Raw genomic sequence first — 19435 nt, 5'->3', positions numbered from 1 at the left:
AAAATACATTATATTCACTTTTTTCCCCTAAAAAACAATATGAAATGAAAACAAATGCAAAAGGCAATTTGGAATTACTTTTGTCAAGAGAGGCAACTCAGCAGGGCTGCTACTAGTAGGAAATGACATAGAAATAGGACATAGTACATTACCTTACCTTCTCTAATAATCATTCTTTTTTGTCAAGAAAGAGGCTGATATATATTTTAATAAGTAGTTGGGAAATTCAAATAGTGACTGATTCTAAACCATTTGGAGTAAGAATAAGTAATGGGAGAGAAGTGGCCAGCTGGGAAATATAAACTAATGTAAATATATCTAAATGAAACCAATTGAATATTTGAATTGGTCTTTCATGATGGCTACACCTTAACGATTCAAACACATTATAAATACTTGGTCTTTCATTCAGCTTTTCACAGTAATCACTAACACCAAAACATCTTTCTTTCTATCTTTTCCTCTTCTTCTTCTAAGAATATTTGTGGGGATATCTAAAAACATAAGAATTGGAGTTAGCAAGTTTTTTCTTTCAACTCATGACTGCTATGGCCAGTAGCCCCAAAAGGGGTCATAACTGGCCTCCAATGGCAATGGCATTGGCCATTGTTTTGATTTCCACTACTGTAGTTTCTGCTGCTGCAGATAGTTATATTTACTCTTCACCTCCACCACCTTATGAGTACAAGTCACCTCCACCACCCTCACCTTCACCACCACCACCATATGTGTACAAGTCACCCCCTCCTCCACCATATGAACACAAGGCTCCATCTTATGTGTACAAATCACCACCGCCTCCATCTCCTTCACCACCACCTCCTTATGTATACAAGTCACCACCTCCACCATCCCCATCACCACCACCTCCTTATGTATACAAGTCACCACCTCCACCATCCCCATCACCACCACCTCCTTATGTATACAAGTCACCACCTCCACCATCCCCATCACCACCTCCTCCATACATTTACAAGTCACCACCACCACCACCATATGAGCACAAGGCTCCATCATATGTGTACAAGTCACCACCTCCTCCATCTCCATCACCACCACCTCCTTATGTGTACAAGTCACCACCTCCACCACCGTATGAACACAAGGCTCCCCCATATTTGTACAAGTCACCACCTCCTCCGTCTCCATCACCCCCACCACCATACTATTACAAGAGTCCTCCACCACCCTCTCCCTCGCCTCCACCTCCTTACTACTACAAATCTCCTCCACCACCCTCACCTTCACCTCCACCTCCTTACTACTACAAATCTCCTCCACCACCCTCACCTTCACCTCCCCCACCATACTATTACAAGTCTCCACCACCACCTTCTCCCTCACCACCACCTCCATATTACTACAAATCTCCCCCACCACCCTCACCCTCCCCTCCCCCGCCGTACTACTACAAGTCTCCTCCACCACCATATATACACAAGGATCCACCATACTATTACAAGTCCCCGCCACCACCTTCACCATCTCCTCCTCCACCCTACTACTACAAATCTCCCCCACCACCTTCACCATCTCCTCCTCCACCCTACTACTACAAATCTCCCCCACCACCTTCACCATCTCCACCACCACCGTACTACTACAAATCTCCTCCCCCTCCATCTCCTATTCCCCATACCCCATACTACTACAAGTCTCCCCCACCACCCAAGGTCCTTCCACCACCATACTATTATAACTCTCCTCCTCCACCTGTTGTGTATCCTCACCCACATCCCTACCACCACTCATTGATTGTGAAGGTAATCGGTAAAGTCTACAGCTTCAGGTGTTATGACTGGGAGTATCCTGAAAAATCTCATGACAAGAAACATCTCAAAGGTACATTACATTACTGAGGATTAGACTTCTTTAGAGTAATGAGTTTAGAGTATATTCTTAACTAATTGTCTGTTAAATTATTTATTTATTTTTTTAATTTAATTTTAATTAATATACCATTAGCATAGTTTTAATCATTAATGTTTTTGAAGAAAATAAAATACTATCAGTTTTGTTTTAGGATATATATCCATAGATAATCAAATATAAAATGTAACTTAATTTCTTTACATGATACAAAACATGAGTTCCTAAGAACCGGCCTCATAAAATTAATTTTGACAAGTATTGTTTAACATTCTGCTATTTTAATAATATTGTCCAATATAATAAGTGTCTTCATATTTTACTTAAACTAATTTTGTTTTGGGGCAGGTGCTGTTGTTGAGGTGACATGCAAAGCTGGGAGCAAAATCATTAAGGCTTATGGTAAAACTAAGATCAATGGAAAGTACAGCATTACAGTTGAGGACTTTGACTATGTCAAATATGGTGCCACAGTGTGCAAGGCCGCCCTTTATGCTCCACCTAAAGGCTCCCCCTTTAACATACCTACTAAGCTAAACGAAGGAACTAAATTGTACTTGTATTCCAAAGACAAGTATGAGGTTGTGCTTAAGGCTAAGCCATTTGCTTATGCTTCAAAGAAACATTTTAAAGAATGTGAGAAGCCCAAGCCTTCACCAACTCCATACTACTACAAATCACCTCCACCTCCCACACCAGTTTATAAGTACAAATCGCCACCTCCACCGGTCCATTATTATTCACCTCCATATTACTACAAGTCACCTCCTCCTCCTGTGAAATCGCCACCAACTCCTTACTACTACAAATCACCTCCACCTCCCTCACCGGTTTACAAGTACAACTCACCACCTCCACCGATTTACAAGTACAAGTCGCCTCCTCCCCCGGTCCATTATCCCTCACCAGTTTACAAGTACAACTCACCACCTCCCCCAGTCCATTATTACTCTCCTCCATATTCCTACAAATCACCTCCACCTCCCTCTCCGGTTTACAAATACAACTCACCACCTCCACCGGTCCATCATGATTCTCCCCCATACTACTACAAGTCACCTCCACCCCCCTCACCAGTTTACAAGTACAACTCTCCACCTCCACCAGTTTACAAGTATAAGTCGCCTCCTCCCCCGGTCCACTATCCATCACCGGTTTACAAGTACAACTCACCACCTCCACCGGTTTATAAGTACAACTCACCACCTCCTCCAGTCCATTATTATTCTCCTCCATATTACTACAAGTCACCTCCACCTCCTTCTCCGATTTACAAATACAACTCACCACCTCCACCAGTCCATCATGATTCTCCCCCATATTACTACAAGTCACCTCCACCCCCCTCACCGGTTTACAAGTACAACTCACCACCTCCACCGGTTTATAAGTACAACTCACCACCTCCACCGGTTCATTATTATTCTCCTCCATATTACTACAAGTCACCTCCACCTCCATCTCCGGTTTACAAATACAACTCACCACCTCCACCGGTCCATCATGATTCTCCCCCATATTACTACAAGTCACCTCCACCCCCCTCACCGGTTTACAAGTACAACTCACCACCTCCACCAGTATACAAGTACAAGTCACCTCCACCCCCCTCACCGGTTTACAAGTATAACTCACCACCTCCACCAGTATACAAGTACAAGTCACCTCCTCCCCCAGTCCATTATCCCTCACCGGTTTATAAGTACAACTCACCACCACCTCCATATTATTACAAGTCCCCACCTCCACCATCCCCATCCCCTCCTCCACCATACTATTATAAGTCCCCACCACCACCCTCGCCATCTCCACCGCCACCTTACTATTATAAGTCACCTCCTCCACCTAAGGAGATTTCAAACCCACCATACTACTATAAGTCACCACCCCCACCATCACCTTCCCCTCCTCCACCATATTATTATAAGTCCCCACCTCCACCATCATCATCTCCACCCCCTCCATACTATTACAAATCTCCTCCACCACCATCACCATCACCACCACCTCCCTACTATTACAAATCACCTCCACCACCATCACCATCTCCTCCCCCTCCATACTATTACAAATCTCCACCACCTCCATCACCATCTCCACCCCCTCCCTACTATTACAAATCACCTCCACCACCCTCACCATCGCCGCCACCTCCTTACTATTACAAATCTCCCCCACCTCCATCTCCATCACCACCACCTCCTTATCACTATCAAAGTCCTCCTCCACCATCTCCCATTTCTCATCCTCCCTACTACTACAAATCCCCTCCACCACCATCGTCGTCTCCTCCACCTCCTTACCAATATGTGAGTCCTCCCCCACCGGTAAAGTCACCTCCACCACCAGCTTATATTTATGCTTCACCACCACCACCCATCTACAACTAAGCTCAAACTGCAGAAGCACCATTCATGATAAATCATGTAAGTTTATCATTTTTATTGTTATTAGTTTGTGTTTTTGTGTGTTATATACCTGATAATAACCAAAATTCCTATTCTTATTTGTTTTCAGGTTCCAGTTTTCATCTAGGAATAAAGTCAATCTCCATTTGGAGCAAAGTGAAACTTCTAGCTTCATGTCTAAATTCGTTAAATAAATGTCTGGATATATCATCTTTGAGTTATAATATTTATGATCCAGACAATATTTATTTTATTTCTTTGGTGCCAATCTTGCACTTCCTTGTCTTATTCTATTCAAGGGATAGACAAATCTAAAGGGAGAAGCGAGATTAGTTTATTTGTGGTCTCTTTGATTTATTTGTGTATAGATCAATATGGATGTGTATTATAGTTTTTTATTTATTGAAGAATTTTTTATTGTAACCAGCTATTGTGTTTGCCAAAAGTTGTTATCAAATAAGAATCACATTCAACTTCTGTCAATTATTACTTGTTTCTTTCTAACAGCTACCATTCATGCAAATGTGGCTATTTAAAATAGCGCCAACATACATTAAAAGCTTTCAAACAATGCATAAACAAAGTTGCATGCTTACTCTTAAGAATGTGACAGGGTTACTCGTGTACCTTGTTAGTTGTCCATGAATTTATGTTCATAGGAGTTATATGGCGTAGCTGCACTTAGTTGCTTTATGTATGCAAGATTTTCCTTTCTATAAATAAGCACGGTGTGATTAATTCAAACAATGAAGTAAGAACCATTCCCCTCCATATTCCTTTCTATTCTTCAATCATGAATTGCTCTTTCATATAAGATGGTATCTGAGTCAGAGCACACCTAGTGCTCTACTTCAAGAGTATCAGTTCATTACTGTCGGAAACATTATGATCCCTAATTGAAAGAGATCATAATGTTTTAAGGTTTCTATTAACATTTTTGAGAAAGGGTTCAAAATATTACATTCTCATGTTTTGCAAAGTTTGATATAATTATTCTCAGGTATTATTTATTCTAAGGAATAGAATTTCCTCATGTTTTACTATTTTAAATTGTAATATAATAATAGACGCTGAGAATCTTTTATTATCTTGAGAATAAAAATAACTAACAACAACTTCACACATTACTTCACACGTTCCTATATTTTATAATAAATAAATTGAAAAAAAAATCCTGAAATTAACATGTACATACCTAACGCATTTGAAAACTGTTATTCCCAAAAAAATATATTTGCTAATAGAAATTGCCAGGACTTCATTACTAAGAATATAATTCTATACCAAGAGAAAAGCTTATGCATTGATACATAACAAGACTATTCCATATCCTAATCAGAATCCTTACTTTCACTTAAGTATGGTCTTGGAAAGGACAACTATTCTTTGAAAACTTGGTCATGGTTAAATGCTGACAAATGAAGGACATTCCAGAGGGATATGGCAAATGACAATATCTGCCTTCAATGTCCTGACTATCCAGAAACAGTTATGCACATACAGCAGGATTGAGAGAAAGTGAGGAACTACTGGACTGAGTTGATTTACCGAGATTATTTGGCGCAAATTTGTTCAGCTCAGGACTCCAACAACGGCTGGAGTGGAACCTTTCAGCTTCTAATATTGCTAACTATCCAAGGAAGTGGGCATATTTACTAGTTAATTAAGGCCATTCCTCCTCAACTATTGATTGGGTTCTAGTTGATTCTATTTTCCCTTCTATGAGTACTTTATTGGCAGATAGTGTAAGGGGTTGTAGCCTGCCTCTTTTGATTTCTTAATACAATCATTTTTGTGTTTAAAAAAATAACGACCCCACATAAGATTAATGGTTTGGGTTTAGATAACTTCAGTCTGAAAAAATGGCAAAACCCAACACCACCAAAACCTGATAATTTTTAGATCATAGAGGTTGGTGGAGTGCTCATCCATATAACTTTAACATAATTAACTGTTCAAAAAGGAAAAAGCTTTATTTATTTTCAACGTGATGTGATTTACTCTTATCTGCTCAACATTTTAAGAATCCAAAGTGACTCCCTAATCCCTCTCTTTTTTCTAGCCTTTTCACATTACCACTGTGGTTACCACATTTCCTTATGGAATCAGTATCCAAGCTATGTTTAAAACCATTTGAGCATTTTGTGTTAAAAATCATCTAATAGAATGAAGGTTATATATTTCTCTTAAATTCAACAATGATTTTGAATTTGATTGGCGGATGGCGTTCCATGGCGGAGAGCCAAAATCCCACCATTCCAACCGCTTTGCGGTGCCGTTATAACGGATTATGGCAGAAAACCCCACAGTACCGGCCAATAGGCATTGACTACCATAAACAATGTCTGTATGTGTGAGAGAGGTGCACTATAGTATTGACCAATTTAAGTATATTATTAGTAGCTTCACATGGGGACATAATTGATGCACAAATTTTATATATGCTAGTAACTATAAAAATGGGGCATATGCTCTGTCAAAAAAACACAAAAAAAAAGGTATATGCAATGGAAGTCACCGCCAGCTTAGCACTAAGAGTAAATAAGTTGATCTGTTGGAGAAAACCAAAACGTTGCTTCTTGCAACACCTCTCTTAAACTAGCACATATGTCTATTTTAACAATATTGCATCTCTCTCTGATCATAAACTCCTTTCAATATATAAAATTATTGTTAAATATAAGTCTATTTTATATAACTATATATACATTTTTTTATTTTTTTTCAAATATACTTCTTATAAGTACTATTAATTTTTCTTAAGTGATAAAAAGTCAAGAGTTCTATAGATCTATAAACAAAACAATATTTTAGTAACACCTACACACAAAAAACAACAACCAAAGTGGGATTATATGATCAAATTATGCTATAATGTTCCATCGATAATCATACTTTTATCCATCTCATTAATTTTAAGATTTTTCTTCACCGTTTCTCGTATAAATTTTATAGATTTTTCTCTATCTCTAACAGTTTGACTATCCTGTGTCCTCACACTAGTTGAGACTCCCTCGTACATATACTGGATAACTTAAATATAAACAATCCTAACCCCTACTTTCTCTAAGGTTTTCCACGTGATCTCTCTAGACATTTTATCATATGTTTTCTCTTGATTGATGAAAATTAAGTGCGAGTCTTGATACATCTGATACCGCTCTATCACACATCGTAGTAAATAGAACGCTTTCGTAATAGACCCCCGACGTAAAACTAAATTGATCATCCTAAACTTGAGTCTCTCTTTTTTTAATACATTCAATCATTGTTCCCATAACTTTATGATATGACTTATAAGTTTAAGAGAAATGATACTATGACACCAAATGATACCCTTATACCGTAATTTCTTCCACAAATATATACTCATCATTTTTTAATAATTTTTTATCTCTTTTTGAAATCTGTGCCAAACTAAAGCAAGTGCATACCTACGGCGTAGATGGCATACGGTGTAACAAAATGGTGTCATCATAGCATAGTTCTAAGTTTAATCCAGGTATAATTTGCACAATTTTGTATATCTCTCATGTTCTTATAAATCAAAATTAAAGTGATTTAGTTATATCCATCTGGCATTTGCTTTGAACTTAAATTTTGTTAAAAAATTTGGTGAATTAATTAATGCCTCTATCTCTAAAACTTGTTTACACCCGATAGATGTATTGTCTAGCACAATTTTCCTGCTATTACTCATCCTTTTCAACCTTTCTTACCTTATTTTTTTGAATCCATAGATGGTAGTTATAGTTTCGATCCTCCTCTTAATGTCCAGTCGGTTTAAATTAGGTAATATCTCATATCCTCCTTTAAATAACTCGTGTAAATAAACACATTAAATAGACTATACTTCTTTCAATACTACTATATGTAAAAAAATGTCATAGACTTGTAAAAAGTAACAGAAATATTATGTATTTTTCCACTAACATGTTGATAAGAAACAAATAAAATACGGAGGAATAACTCTTTTGTCAAATTTTAACAAGGGAGAAGGATATCACATCATTTTAGAAGAGAGGTGATAACAGATCTAAGTTTGAATAGTAGAAAAATATCATGGGATTAACTCGTATAGTACAGATAATTCTGTTATGGAAGATTGACCTTCCAACAAAATAAAACTATATTTTTAATTGGTAAAGGCTTAGTTGTCGATTTATAAATATATACTATTACATTATCTAACAGCACCAAACCCAGTTTCATAACGGTAGTCTGCACTGCACGTTTCATTCATTTATTGGTGCCTTAATTTTGTGTTACAAGCCGACATTGATCAGTTGCTAAAAACTATGCAACAATTAAAAACAAACGAGAACAAAAAAATATTGTACACCCACTTTCACAAGTATTAAAAATTACTGTAATAACAATTTTTCTGTCAAATTTAAACAGCAAACTAATATAATATGTTTTTTTTTTTATAAATCGAGTATCCTCTACGCGCAACTGCAAACTGGAGGGGAGGACTACAATAGACGGAAAAATTCTCCCTCAAAAGATTAAAAACTGCTGCATGTCCAGAATTGAATTCGAACCTAAGACCTCTGATTAAACTAGAAGAGACCTTTACCATCTTAACCAAGTGCTTTTAAGCTCCACAATAATTAGAACAAATTTTCACTAGCTTTTGGATTTATAATGTTTTAATTCCGTTTTTAGAATTATTCCCTTCTATGTTAATGAAATAATTGAGTCCATAATGCCTGCACGTTTCTTTCTCTTTTTTTTTATATGAATAATTTCTTCCTTTGTTACTAATATAAATAACTTAAATATACTAGTAAACTCTTCAACACAGATTTTTTTTCAAAACACTTCTTTCTATTAGTTGAATTTCATTTATGTGAATCCTACAAAATTTTGCAGGCTCATAAATTTCAACCAATAAGAATGAGTATATGAAAAAATATATGTTAAAGATTATGTTGGTATCACATCTTATATGAGATAAACCCTACACTAGAAAGGTAGATGCATTGTACAAATAAAGCAACAAAGCTATTTAGAAAGTGTTTTCCCAAACAAAGACATATTAAGAAAAGTTAAACTTTTGACTTAAAGACTCGGCTAAAATTCAAGATCTAAATAAAACCCCATCCACTTATTACTTCTTGCACAAAACTAAAATAATCTGAATTTGCTAATAATATTTCCTGGTTATTGTTTCTATTTTTTCTCCCTTAAAATCGGCAATGTGCTATTATGCATTTCATCATGGATATGGCAACATCCCATGTTCATCTCATAATTGAGAAAACACATGTCTGGGAAAAAGTCTTAACGAAAGTGATTAAATAAAAGAATAGAAGTAATAAAAGGTGAACCAGATTAAAGATTAAGTTTAATTCATTCTTCTTCAGTAGTCCTTCCCTCATAATTCCTACCCCAGGCCTCACATTATATGCATTTAGGTAAATTTTAAGTTTTATAATTATGGATATTCAATAACTTGATATTGATTTTTATTTCAATTTATCCTAAATTTGTAAACCTGCAAACAATAGGCCAGTAGGTAAATTTGGATTATTCTTTATCACTAGCTATAAAAAGGTTCTGTAAAAAAAAGTACATTTGAAATTTATCCCAAAAAAATATAGATAAAATAAATAACGAAAGTCAAACGAATATATTTCACGGCTAAATAAAGAAATAAAAGATTCCAAACAAAATTCATGACCACTTCACTTACCATTCCTTCAAAAACAATAAAGAATACATTTTTTTTAAAAAGAGAAAAAAAAACAGAAAATAGTTAGTAAAAAAAAGTATTTTGTACTAGTTTGTTTTTCAACAAGATAGGCAAACCAGCAGGGTTGCTAGGAGGAAATTACCACGCTAAATTCTCTAATCATTCCATTTTGTTAAGATGCTGAGTTATAATTTAATTAGTAGTTAGAGATTGTAAATTTGTAATAGTGACAGGCTCTAGCTAATTTGAGTAACATAATGTAATGGGAAAGAAGTGGCCAACTAGGAGACTTAATTTAAAGCATTTAAACCAATATGAAAACAGTTGAATATTTGAATTGGTCCTACGCGATGGCCACCCCTTAACGATTCACACACTATAAATACTTAGTCTTTCATTAAGCTTTTCACAGTAATCACTACTAACACAAACACCTCTTGTTTCTTTCCATCTTTTCCTCTAATTCTAAGAATATTATTAGTGAGGATCTAATAACATAAGCATTGGAGGTGTCAAGTTTTTTCTTTCTACCCATGACTGCTATGGCCAGTAGCCCCAAAAGGGGTCATAACTGGCCACCAATGGCAATGGCATTGGCCATTGTTTTGATTTCCACTACTGTAGTTTCTGCTGCTGCAGATAGTTATATTTACTCTTCACCTCCACCACCTTACGAGTACAAGTCACCTCCACCACCCTCACCTTCACCACCACCACCATATGTGTACAAGTCACCCCCTCCTCCACCATATGAGCACAAGGCTCCATCTTATGTCTACAAATCACCACCACCTCCTTATGTTTACAAGTCACCCCCTCCACCATCCCCATCACCACCTCCTCCATACATTTACAAGTCTCCACCACCACCACCATATGAGCACAAGGCTCCATCATATGTGTACAAGTCACCATCTCCTCCATCTCCATCGCCACCACCTCCTTATGTATACAAGTCACCGCCTCCTCCATCTCCATCGCCACCACCTCCTTATGTATACAAGTCACCGCCTCCTCCATCTCCATCACCCCCACCACCATACTATTACAAGAGTCCTCCACCACCCTCTCCCTCACCTCCACCTCCTTACTACTACAAATCTCCTCCACCACCCTCTCCCTCACCTCCACCTCCTTACTACTACAAATCTCCTCCACCACCATCACCTTCACCTCCTCCACCATACTATTACAAGTCTCCACCACCACCACCTTCCTCACCACCACCTCCATATTACTACAAATCTCCCCCACCACCCTCACCCTCCCCTCCCCCACCATACTACTACAAGTCTCCTCCACCACCATATATACACAAGGATCCACCATACTACTACAAGTCCCCACCACCACCTTCACCATCTCCTCCTCCACCCTACTACTACAAATCTCCCCCACCTCCTTCACCATCTCCACCACCACCATACTACTACAAATCTCCTCCTCCTCCATCTCCTATTCCCCATACCCCTTACTACTACAAATCTCCTCCCCCTCCATCTCCTATTTCCCATACTCCATACTACTACAAGTCCCCACCACCACCCAAGGTCCTTCCACCACCATACTATTATAACTCTCCCCCTCCACCTGTTGCATATCCTCACCCAAATCCCTACCACCACTCATTAATTGTGAAGGTAGTCGGTAAAGTCTACAGCTTCAGGTGCTATGACTGGGAGTATCCAGAAAAATCTCATGACAAGAAACATCTAAAAGGTACATTACATTACTAAGCACAAGACTTCTATAGAGTAATAAGTTAAGCGTATTCTTAACTAATTGTCAGTTTAAAAAATATATGTATTTATTTATTTTTTATGAATACAGCCTTACTAAGTTTTAATCACTAATATTGTGAAAAAAACAAAAAATATTCTGTTTTATTTCAGGATATTTATCCATAGATAATCAAATCTAAAATCTAACTTAATTTTTATGCATAATGCAAAACATAAGTTGCTTAGAATCAGCTGCAGTGCAACCTATCATTAATAAAAAAAACAATCAATATGTAAAATAACGATATATAATCTACTCATTATTACAGTTTAATAAGCCGGCCTCCGATGAAAATTAAATTTGACAAGTATTGTTTAACATGCTGCTCTTTAAATAATATTGTCCTATATAATGTGTCTTCATATTTTCTTTAGACTAATTTTGTTTTGGGGCAGGTGCTGTTGTTGAGGTGACATGCAAAGCTGGGAGCAAAATCATTAAGGCTTATGGTAAAACTAAGATCAATGGAAAGTACAGCATCACAGTTGAGGACTTTGACTATGTCAAATATGGTGCCACAGTGTGCAAAGCCGCCCTTTATGCTCCACCTAAAAGCTCCCCCTTTAACATACCTACTAAGCTAAACGAAGGAACTAAATTGTACTTGTATTCCAAAGACAAGTATGAGGTTGTGCTTAAGGCTAAGCCATTTGCTTATGCTTCAAAGAAACATTTTAAAGAATGTGAGAAGCCCAAGCCTTCACCAACTCCATACTACTACAAATCACCTCCACCTCCCACACCAGTTTATAAGTACAAATCACCACCTCCACCGGTCCATTATTATTCACCTCCATATTACTACAAGTCACCTCCTCCTCCTGTGAAATCACCATCAACTCCTTACTACTATAAATCACCTCCACCTCCCTCACCGGTTTACAAGTACAATTCACCACCTCCACCGGTTTACAAGTACAAGTCGCCTCCTCCCCCAGTCCATTACCCCTCACCGGTTTACAAGTACAACTCACCACCACCACCGGTTTACAAGTACAAGTCCTCTCCTCCCCCAGTTCATCACCCCTCACCAATTTACAAGTACAACTCACCACCTCCACCAGTTTACAAGTACAAGTCGCCTCCTCCCCCAGTCCATTACCCCTCACCGGTTTACAAGTCCAACTCACCACCTCCACCAGTTTACAAGTACAAGTCGCCTCCTCCCCCAGTCCATTACCCCTCACCGGTTTACAAGTACAACTCACCACCTCCACCAGTTTACAAGTACAACTCACCTCCACCTCCCTCACCAGTTTACAAATACAACTCACCGCCTCCACCGGTCCATCATGACTCAACCCCATATTACTATAAGTCACCTCCACCTCCTTCACCGGTTTACAAATACAACTCACCACCTCCACCGGTTCATCATGATTCTCCCCCATATTACTACAAGTCACCCCCACCTCCCTCACCGGTTTACAAATACAACTCACCACCTCCACCGGTTTATCGTGATTCTCCCCCATATTACTACAAGTCACCTCCACCTCCCTCACCGGTTTACAAGTACAACTCACCACCTCCACCGGTTCATCGTGATTCTCCCCCATATTACTACAAGTCACCTCCACCCCCCTCACCGGTTTACAAGTACAACTCACCACCTCCACTAGTCCATTATTATTCTCCTCCATACTACTACAAGTCACCTCCTCCTCCAGTCAAATCGCCACCACCTCCATATTATTACAAGTCCCCACCTCCACCTTCACCCTCTCCTCCTCCTCCATACTATTATAAATCTCCTCCACCACCTTCACCATCCCCTCCACCACCTTATTATTACAAATCTCCTCCTCCACCCAAAGCAATATCACACCCTCCATACTACTACAAGTCACCACCCCCACCATCACCATCACCTCCTCCACCATACTATTATAAGTCCCCACCACCACCATCACCATCTCCGCCACCACCTTACTATTATAAATCACCTCCTCCACCTAAAGAGATTTCAAACCCACCATACTACTATAAGTCACCACCTCCACCGTCACCATCCCCTCCACCACCTTACTATTACAAATCTCCACCACCACCATCACCATCACCACCACCTCCCTACTATTACAAATCTCCACCACCTCCATCACCATCTCCACCCCCTCCCTATTATTACAAATCACCTCCACCACCCTCACCATCACCGCCACCTCCTTACTATTACAAATCTCCCCCACCTCCATCTCCATCTCCACCACCTCCTTATCACTATCAAAGTCCTCCTCCGCCATCTCCCGTTTCTCATCCTCCTTACTACTACAAATCCCCTCCACCACCATCGCCATCTCCTCCACCTCCTTACCACTATGTAAGTCCTCCCCCACCAGTAAAGTCACCTCCACCACCTGCTTATATCTATGCTTCTCCACCACCGCCGATCTACAATTAGTCTTGGAACACCAAAGCACTAAACGCGATAAATCATGTAAGTTTACCATCATTACACCTCATAAACTTGCATTTTCGCCCACCAGCACACATAAATATCACATGTTTAAATCATGTGTGAATTAACCCAAATTTTTTCCAGGTTCTAGTTTTCATGAAGAGATAAAAGCAAGCTCCATTTGGAGCAAAGTGAAACATCTATCTTCCAGTCCAAATTCTTCAAATAAAAGTCCGAATATACCACCTTTGAGCTACGGTATTCGTGATCTAGATGAGATTGAGTTTATTTATTTGCTGGTCATCTTGCACTTCCTAATCTTACTGTGTTCAAGTGTCGAGAAATCAAAAAGTGGAAGCAAGAATAATTTATTTGTGATCTATTTGATTTATATGTGCATATATTATTATTCCGTGTTTGATAAATTTTATTTTTATTAAGTATTTTATGTATTGTACCTTGCTGCTGTGTTTGGAAAATAAGTATTATTAATGAAGAGTTACATTCAATTTCTTTCCACCTAATTAGTTCTTGTTTCTTTCATACAACTATCAAGTGGTTAGCAACGCAAAGCACACCCCCATATCACCATAATATGCATCCTTATTCATTGCATATGAGATAGAAAAATGAGCTAATTATTTCTAACTATTAAGAGGAAGGGGGGACTACTGGAGACAAAATATACCTTAGGGTTTTGATATATGTGATAGAAACCCGGGCTTTTAATAGCTCTTTCAAAGAATATCTGTTTCTATATCTGAAGTTCCTATATTAATTAATTATATATGAGAGACTTGTGTTGCAGACCAAGAATAGAAGTGACTAAAAAAACGTTATTTAAAAATGCAAAGCTTGAGCTATATAACCTATACACATGTAAGCAGAACATAGAAGTGTATGTTGGATAAATAAATCCAGCGTCACCCTTAGGGATTCGAATGGGCTTAACATCCCAACCCATGGCGCTTAGAGGGAGCTTACAAACTTCGCTTTAGGTGCAGCCCCTGAAAAAGCTCATACTATAAGGAAATAAAGTTGCACCCTCACTAACAGCAATTGCTTTTAGCTCAGTGGTAAGCGCTTGATCCTACAGTGTAAAGGGTCAAAAATATAAGTATCACCATTATTCATGTGTATTAGTCCATAACTGCTGCTTACCCGAGTCACTGCAACTCCCAGAATATAGAGGAAATAGATTAAAATGCACAAATACCGGAATAATAATGCATTATTCTATAAGTGAAAGATAACTGCAAAGGATTAATATCCTAATGCCTACAAAGCAAAGCTCCTACAGAGAACAATTCTCTCTTTTCATAAATAACTCAATGATTCTCTAAGATATTCTTCCTCTCACCCCTCAGTCCCTATATAACTAACTCCCATAAGTCGGGTACCATACAATCCTCACCCTCTATACCACATCAACATTCCCTCTTATATTTTCCTGACATATATCTCCCAACCGTGGGCTAGGAAATAAGAGTCATATGAGCCCACAGTTGGGGTCCTAACAATAACTTTAAGCTTAATAGAGGATAAGATACTGGTTTCTTCCTATTGTATCATAGACTTAACTACTATGTCTTCTGCATTAGATAAGATGAAACAAAATTTAAATTTTTTATCAATAAAAATTGAAAATATTGTATTTCAACCCTAGAATTATTTTCTGTCATATAACTAACTACATGATGAATTTCGTAACTCTAGCAATTCTAGATGGACATACTTGCAAACTATTATGTCTTCTGCATGAAGTATTTCAACCCTAGAATTATTTTCAGTGTTAACCAATTTGAAGCCATGGTAAAGTGTTTAGGTTGTAGAGCTCGCCAACATGACTAAGCATTCGTTTAGATTGATTTATTTGAACTTATCTACTGCTTTGAGTACTTGTTAGATATTTTAGATAGTTTGTGGAAACATACATGTCCATAAGTTGTTTTCAGTTTATTTCTATAACTTCTCCAAAATAATTTATAAATCAGCTAACATGATAAAGGCTTATACATGAACATTCATATGATAAGTGCTTATGCTATAAGTGCTTTTAATTAAGGTGTACATCCAAGGAAGAGAAATATGTTGCAAACATAAGATGCAAATAAAGTAAAATTGATGAAAGTTCACTCACTTGAGTTCGTAAGGGAAGAGAAAGATATGATCCATTCGTCAATTACCTAATGATCATGCAAATGGATAACTAGTTAGAGAAAATTGATCAAATAATTGAAAATTCAAAAGTATTTAGCTATAAACCAAGAACATTTACAATCGAACTTGACAAAAAATTGAAAATGAAATGGTGAATGGTAGAAAAAAGATTCATACAAGCAGAGCGCTCAACATCCTTTTAGTTTCGCCACTGAAACTCGTCCCCTTTCAATTCACTCCACTTCTACATTCATCTTCAACCAACAAAAGGAATAGAGTTTCTCAAAATTCAAATACCAAAAAAACCTAAAATGAAAAAATTGTTGAATCAAAGCGCAAATGGAACCTGACACTGCGTTGGAGAAGCGTGTGGAGGAGAGGGCGTTCGTCGGAGAGTGATTCATTCGAGGTGAGTTCTGCTACGAGTCGTTAACTCGGGCAGACGTGGCTCCGTTTCAGAGCACTGAGTTGCTCCCAAAGCTTATTATCGCGGGAAAGGTACGATACCTTTCGATAAATATTGTCCGTCCGATCAATTAAGTGTACTAAATTAAGCCACGTGGAAATTACCTTTTACCCAATATCCCTAATTTCAAAAAAAAATTTTAAATAATCCTAATTTCAAAAAAATTATCAATTTATCCCACTTTTAAGAGGAGACGTCAGATCAATTGACGCCTCCTCTTAAACTTAGAGATGAGGCACCAATTAGATTGGTTAGGGCTCCTTATATTGCCAATTCAATTGACGCTCATTTGTTAAGCTTTAAGGGAGACGCCAATTAGATTGGCACCTCTGTGTGTTTTGCAAATTTTTTTGAAAAAAATCTACATGATAAATAAGGTCGAAGTCGGACAAATTCATATTAATATTAATAGTCGTTTACACAAAAAAGACTAATATTGATAACCGGGATCACCTAACCGACCTCCGGTCCCACATCCCCTAGCTACCCGGACCCGTGGCCCTAATCCATGTTGATGATTCACCCCAGGTGTTTGAGTATCTGAGGGCCCAGGGACATCACCACCAACTGCAGGAGATTGCCTGAGATAGTCAGACAAATCAGCGTAGTCTTATGTATGCATCGAAGGTGTATCACCATAACTGATTTCATGACCCATGCCAGAGTAGTTGGGCTGTGTTTGAGTTGTTGGAAGGCGACCGGTACGATTGAAGGGAGACGTTGGTATGAATGTTGCGTCGAGGAAAGGTTGAAATGATTGTTGTGATGTTTGGTAGACATATGGTTGTTGAAGGTTTTGGTTTTAAGATGTTTGAGCTTCTTGACTATGGTAGCAGGAAGGATGGTTGGTGTTAAATGATCGTTGATTGTTTTGGCTAAGGCGGCTTTGGTGGGGTGATGTGTTGGGTGCGTAGCAATGTTGGGTCTCTGGATGATGATCTAGTTGTTGGTGGTGGTACGGGGTATGCTCTTGGTATTGTGGTTGGGTGTATGGCATGTTAGGGTTGTATGTTTGTGTGCTTGTGGAACGGAAAGTTTGACGGATATGAGGTTGTGAGTAGTCGGTCTGACAATGTTGTTGGGGGTTAGATGTTGAGTCTTCTGGTGTGTAGGTTGCCTGGCGTGGGTCGTATATGTGCATATCATCGGCGATGAACTCAAATCCAACACATATGTATCAAGATATATAAATACGGCTTGGTTTTTCTTCAGTTGACATCACAACGTCAGTTAAGACATGGTCATGGCGGTGCTTCCATTTGCGACACTCAGATCTAGCGAAGCTTTGCCATGAGTTAAAGTTTCATTGGTCGTTAATTTTGCGTAGATACCATTCTCCTAGATTTGCTGGGGGATCTGAGATGTGTTGAAGCATACCGAACTGCAATTTAACGCGATCACTATTGTGCATCTCCACAGTGGTGAATCTTATGATCGGTGTGCATTCAGTCCAAACGGCTTCGTCTTGTTCGTTGATTTCATGGTCATGATCCAAATTTAGATATGGACACCAAATAAACTGAAATGTGAACATACGTTAGATTATAAACTTGGTAGAAGAAATTAATAAATTATTACGAAATAATTAGGTTAATGGCCATAAATCTGTCGGTCGAAGGTGATCCAAGAGATTGCGATAATAGGTAATACAGTGTCTAGGACATCTGTTATAACTCATACCACGTGCTAGCCATATGCACCATAAAGGTAAAAATATTATTTAGAGATAATAATCAGTAAAGTAAGTAAATATAGTCCATTTTTAAGAACTTACTTTTGTGCATACGGGAATGTGAAAGGGTTGTTGTTGACGGGCGCTAGGGACGATAGTCTGGACCAACCCCATGCTTGGAGCAAAACAGCACATCCAAAAAAGGTAGATGTGTCTTTGTGTGAATTTTTACACAAAGAGCTATAAAGATAAGCAAGACAAGTGAATCCCCAACTATAACTTCCTATTCTATCTACATGTCTTAGTAAAGGTAAATACATAACATGCATACTAGAACGACTACCTTCGGGAAATAAAAAAGAACTAATTAAAAGCATATTGTAACACCTAGTTTTTATTATTCGAGCCTCTTCGGTAGAATTCTCATATAACTGTAAGTTGTTATAATATGCTTTAAGGCGTGAAAGGAGTATACCTTGACCTCTCGAGTTATCATCATGCAAATTAAATTCGCATAGTTGGTTTTACCATTTACCGCCTTACCTTCGATAGGCAGTCCCAATAGCATGTAGACGTCTTCTAACGTCACGGTACACTCACCGGTTGGAAATCAGAATGTGTGTGTCTCGGGACGCCATCTTTCACATAACGCAAGAATGAATTTATTATCCATCGACCAAGAAATTATTTTGCTTATATGTCCAAAACCGGCGAGTTCGACATACGGTTGAATCATCGGGTCCATTTGTACATGTTTGTGGACCCGAGTTCGAAACCTTGAAACATCCTATAAAAGAAACAACAAAATACGTTACTTTATAAAAGATAAACAACAAATTAAGTATCGTTATTAAAAGGTATTCTAGACAAATAACAGAAGAATTAAACGCTTACATAAGTTGTTATGTTTGCAACTATTCCTCTGTGCAATTCACCTATTGTGAGGAGAGACATCTTGTTAGAGTAAATGTTGAAA

The 19435-nt window shown here is 38.2% G+C and overlaps 2 protein-coding genes and 2 long non-coding RNA genes across 6 annotated transcripts; 2 read left to right on the top strand and 2 right to left on the bottom strand.

Annotated features, from left to right (window-relative positions):
- Positions 1 to 386: 386 nt before the first annotated feature.
- LOC127093256 (uncharacterized) lies at positions 387 to 1086 on the bottom strand. The gene is made up of 2 exons (XR_007792500.1): positions 940 to 1086; positions 387 to 891 (listed from the first exon to the last, which is right to left on the bottom strand). It is a non-coding gene; the product is annotated as an uncharacterized LOC127093256 (long non-coding RNA).
- On the top strand, positions 540 to 4763 carry LOC127093250 (extensin-2). 2 transcript variants are annotated; one of them, XM_051032161.1, is made up of 4 exons: positions 540 to 1845; positions 2221 to 3246; positions 3361 to 4298; positions 4390 to 4763. In XM_051032161.1, the coding sequence occupies exons 1-3, from the start codon at positions 540 to 542 to the stop codon at positions 4260 to 4262; spliced, it is 3234 nt and encodes a 1077-aa protein (XP_050888118.1). In that variant the 3' UTR covers positions 4263 to 4298; positions 4390 to 4763. The 2 variants fall into 2 exon arrangements, with proteins under 2 accessions (XP_050888118.1, XP_050888117.1); XM_051032160.1 differs by having other exon boundaries at positions 2221 to 4298.
- Positions 4764 to 10392: 5629 nt separating this feature from the next.
- On the top strand, positions 10393 to 14811 carry LOC127093253 (extensin-2). The gene is made up of 3 exons (XM_051032163.1): positions 10393 to 11697; positions 12156 to 14200; positions 14306 to 14811. Exons 1-2 carry the CDS (start codon positions 10512 to 10514, stop codon positions 14162 to 14164), a joined length of 3195 nt encoding a protein of 1064 aa, XP_050888120.1. The 5' UTR covers positions 10393 to 10511; the 3' UTR covers positions 14165 to 14200; positions 14306 to 14811.
- Positions 14812 to 14868: 57 nt separating this feature from the next.
- On the bottom strand, positions 14869 to 16817 carry LOC127093254 (uncharacterized). 2 transcript variants are annotated; one of them, XR_007792493.1, is made up of 4 exons: positions 16668 to 16817; positions 16499 to 16575; positions 16302 to 16347; positions 14869 to 15330 (listed from the first exon to the last, which is right to left on the bottom strand). It is a non-coding gene; the product is annotated as an uncharacterized LOC127093254 (long non-coding RNA). The 2 variants fall into 2 exon arrangements; XR_007792492.1 differs by having other exon boundaries at positions 14869 to 15251.
- Between the last annotated feature and the right edge of the window lie 2618 nt (positions 16818 to 19435).

This window comes from Lathyrus oleraceus, chromosome 6 (assembly GCF_024323335.1).
Source record: "Lathyrus oleraceus cultivar Zhongwan6 chromosome 6, CAAS_Psat_ZW6_1.0, whole genome shotgun sequence".
Classification (NCBI taxonomy): Eukaryota; Viridiplantae; Streptophyta; class Magnoliopsida; order Fabales; family Fabaceae; genus Lathyrus; species Lathyrus oleraceus.
This window is presented reverse-complemented; position numbering and strand designations above follow the sequence as displayed.

Excerpts from the sequence above, each read along its gene's own strand:
- LOC127093250 (XM_051032160.1), top strand. The coding sequence starts at position 540 with ATGACTGCTATGGCCAGTAGCCCCAAAAGGGGTCATAACTGGCCTCCA. Across the intron at positions 1,846-2,220 it reads TGACAAGAAACATCTCAAAG|GTGCTGTTGTTGAGGTGACA; the intron begins GTACATTACATT and ends GTTTTGGGGCAG.
- LOC127093253 (XM_051032163.1), top strand. The coding sequence starts at position 10,512 with ATGACTGCTATGGCCAGTAGCCCCAAAAGGGGTCATAACTGGCCACCA. Across the intron at positions 11,698-12,155 it reads TGACAAGAAACATCTAAAAG|GTGCTGTTGTTGAGGTGACA; the intron begins GTACATTACATT and ends GTTTTGGGGCAG.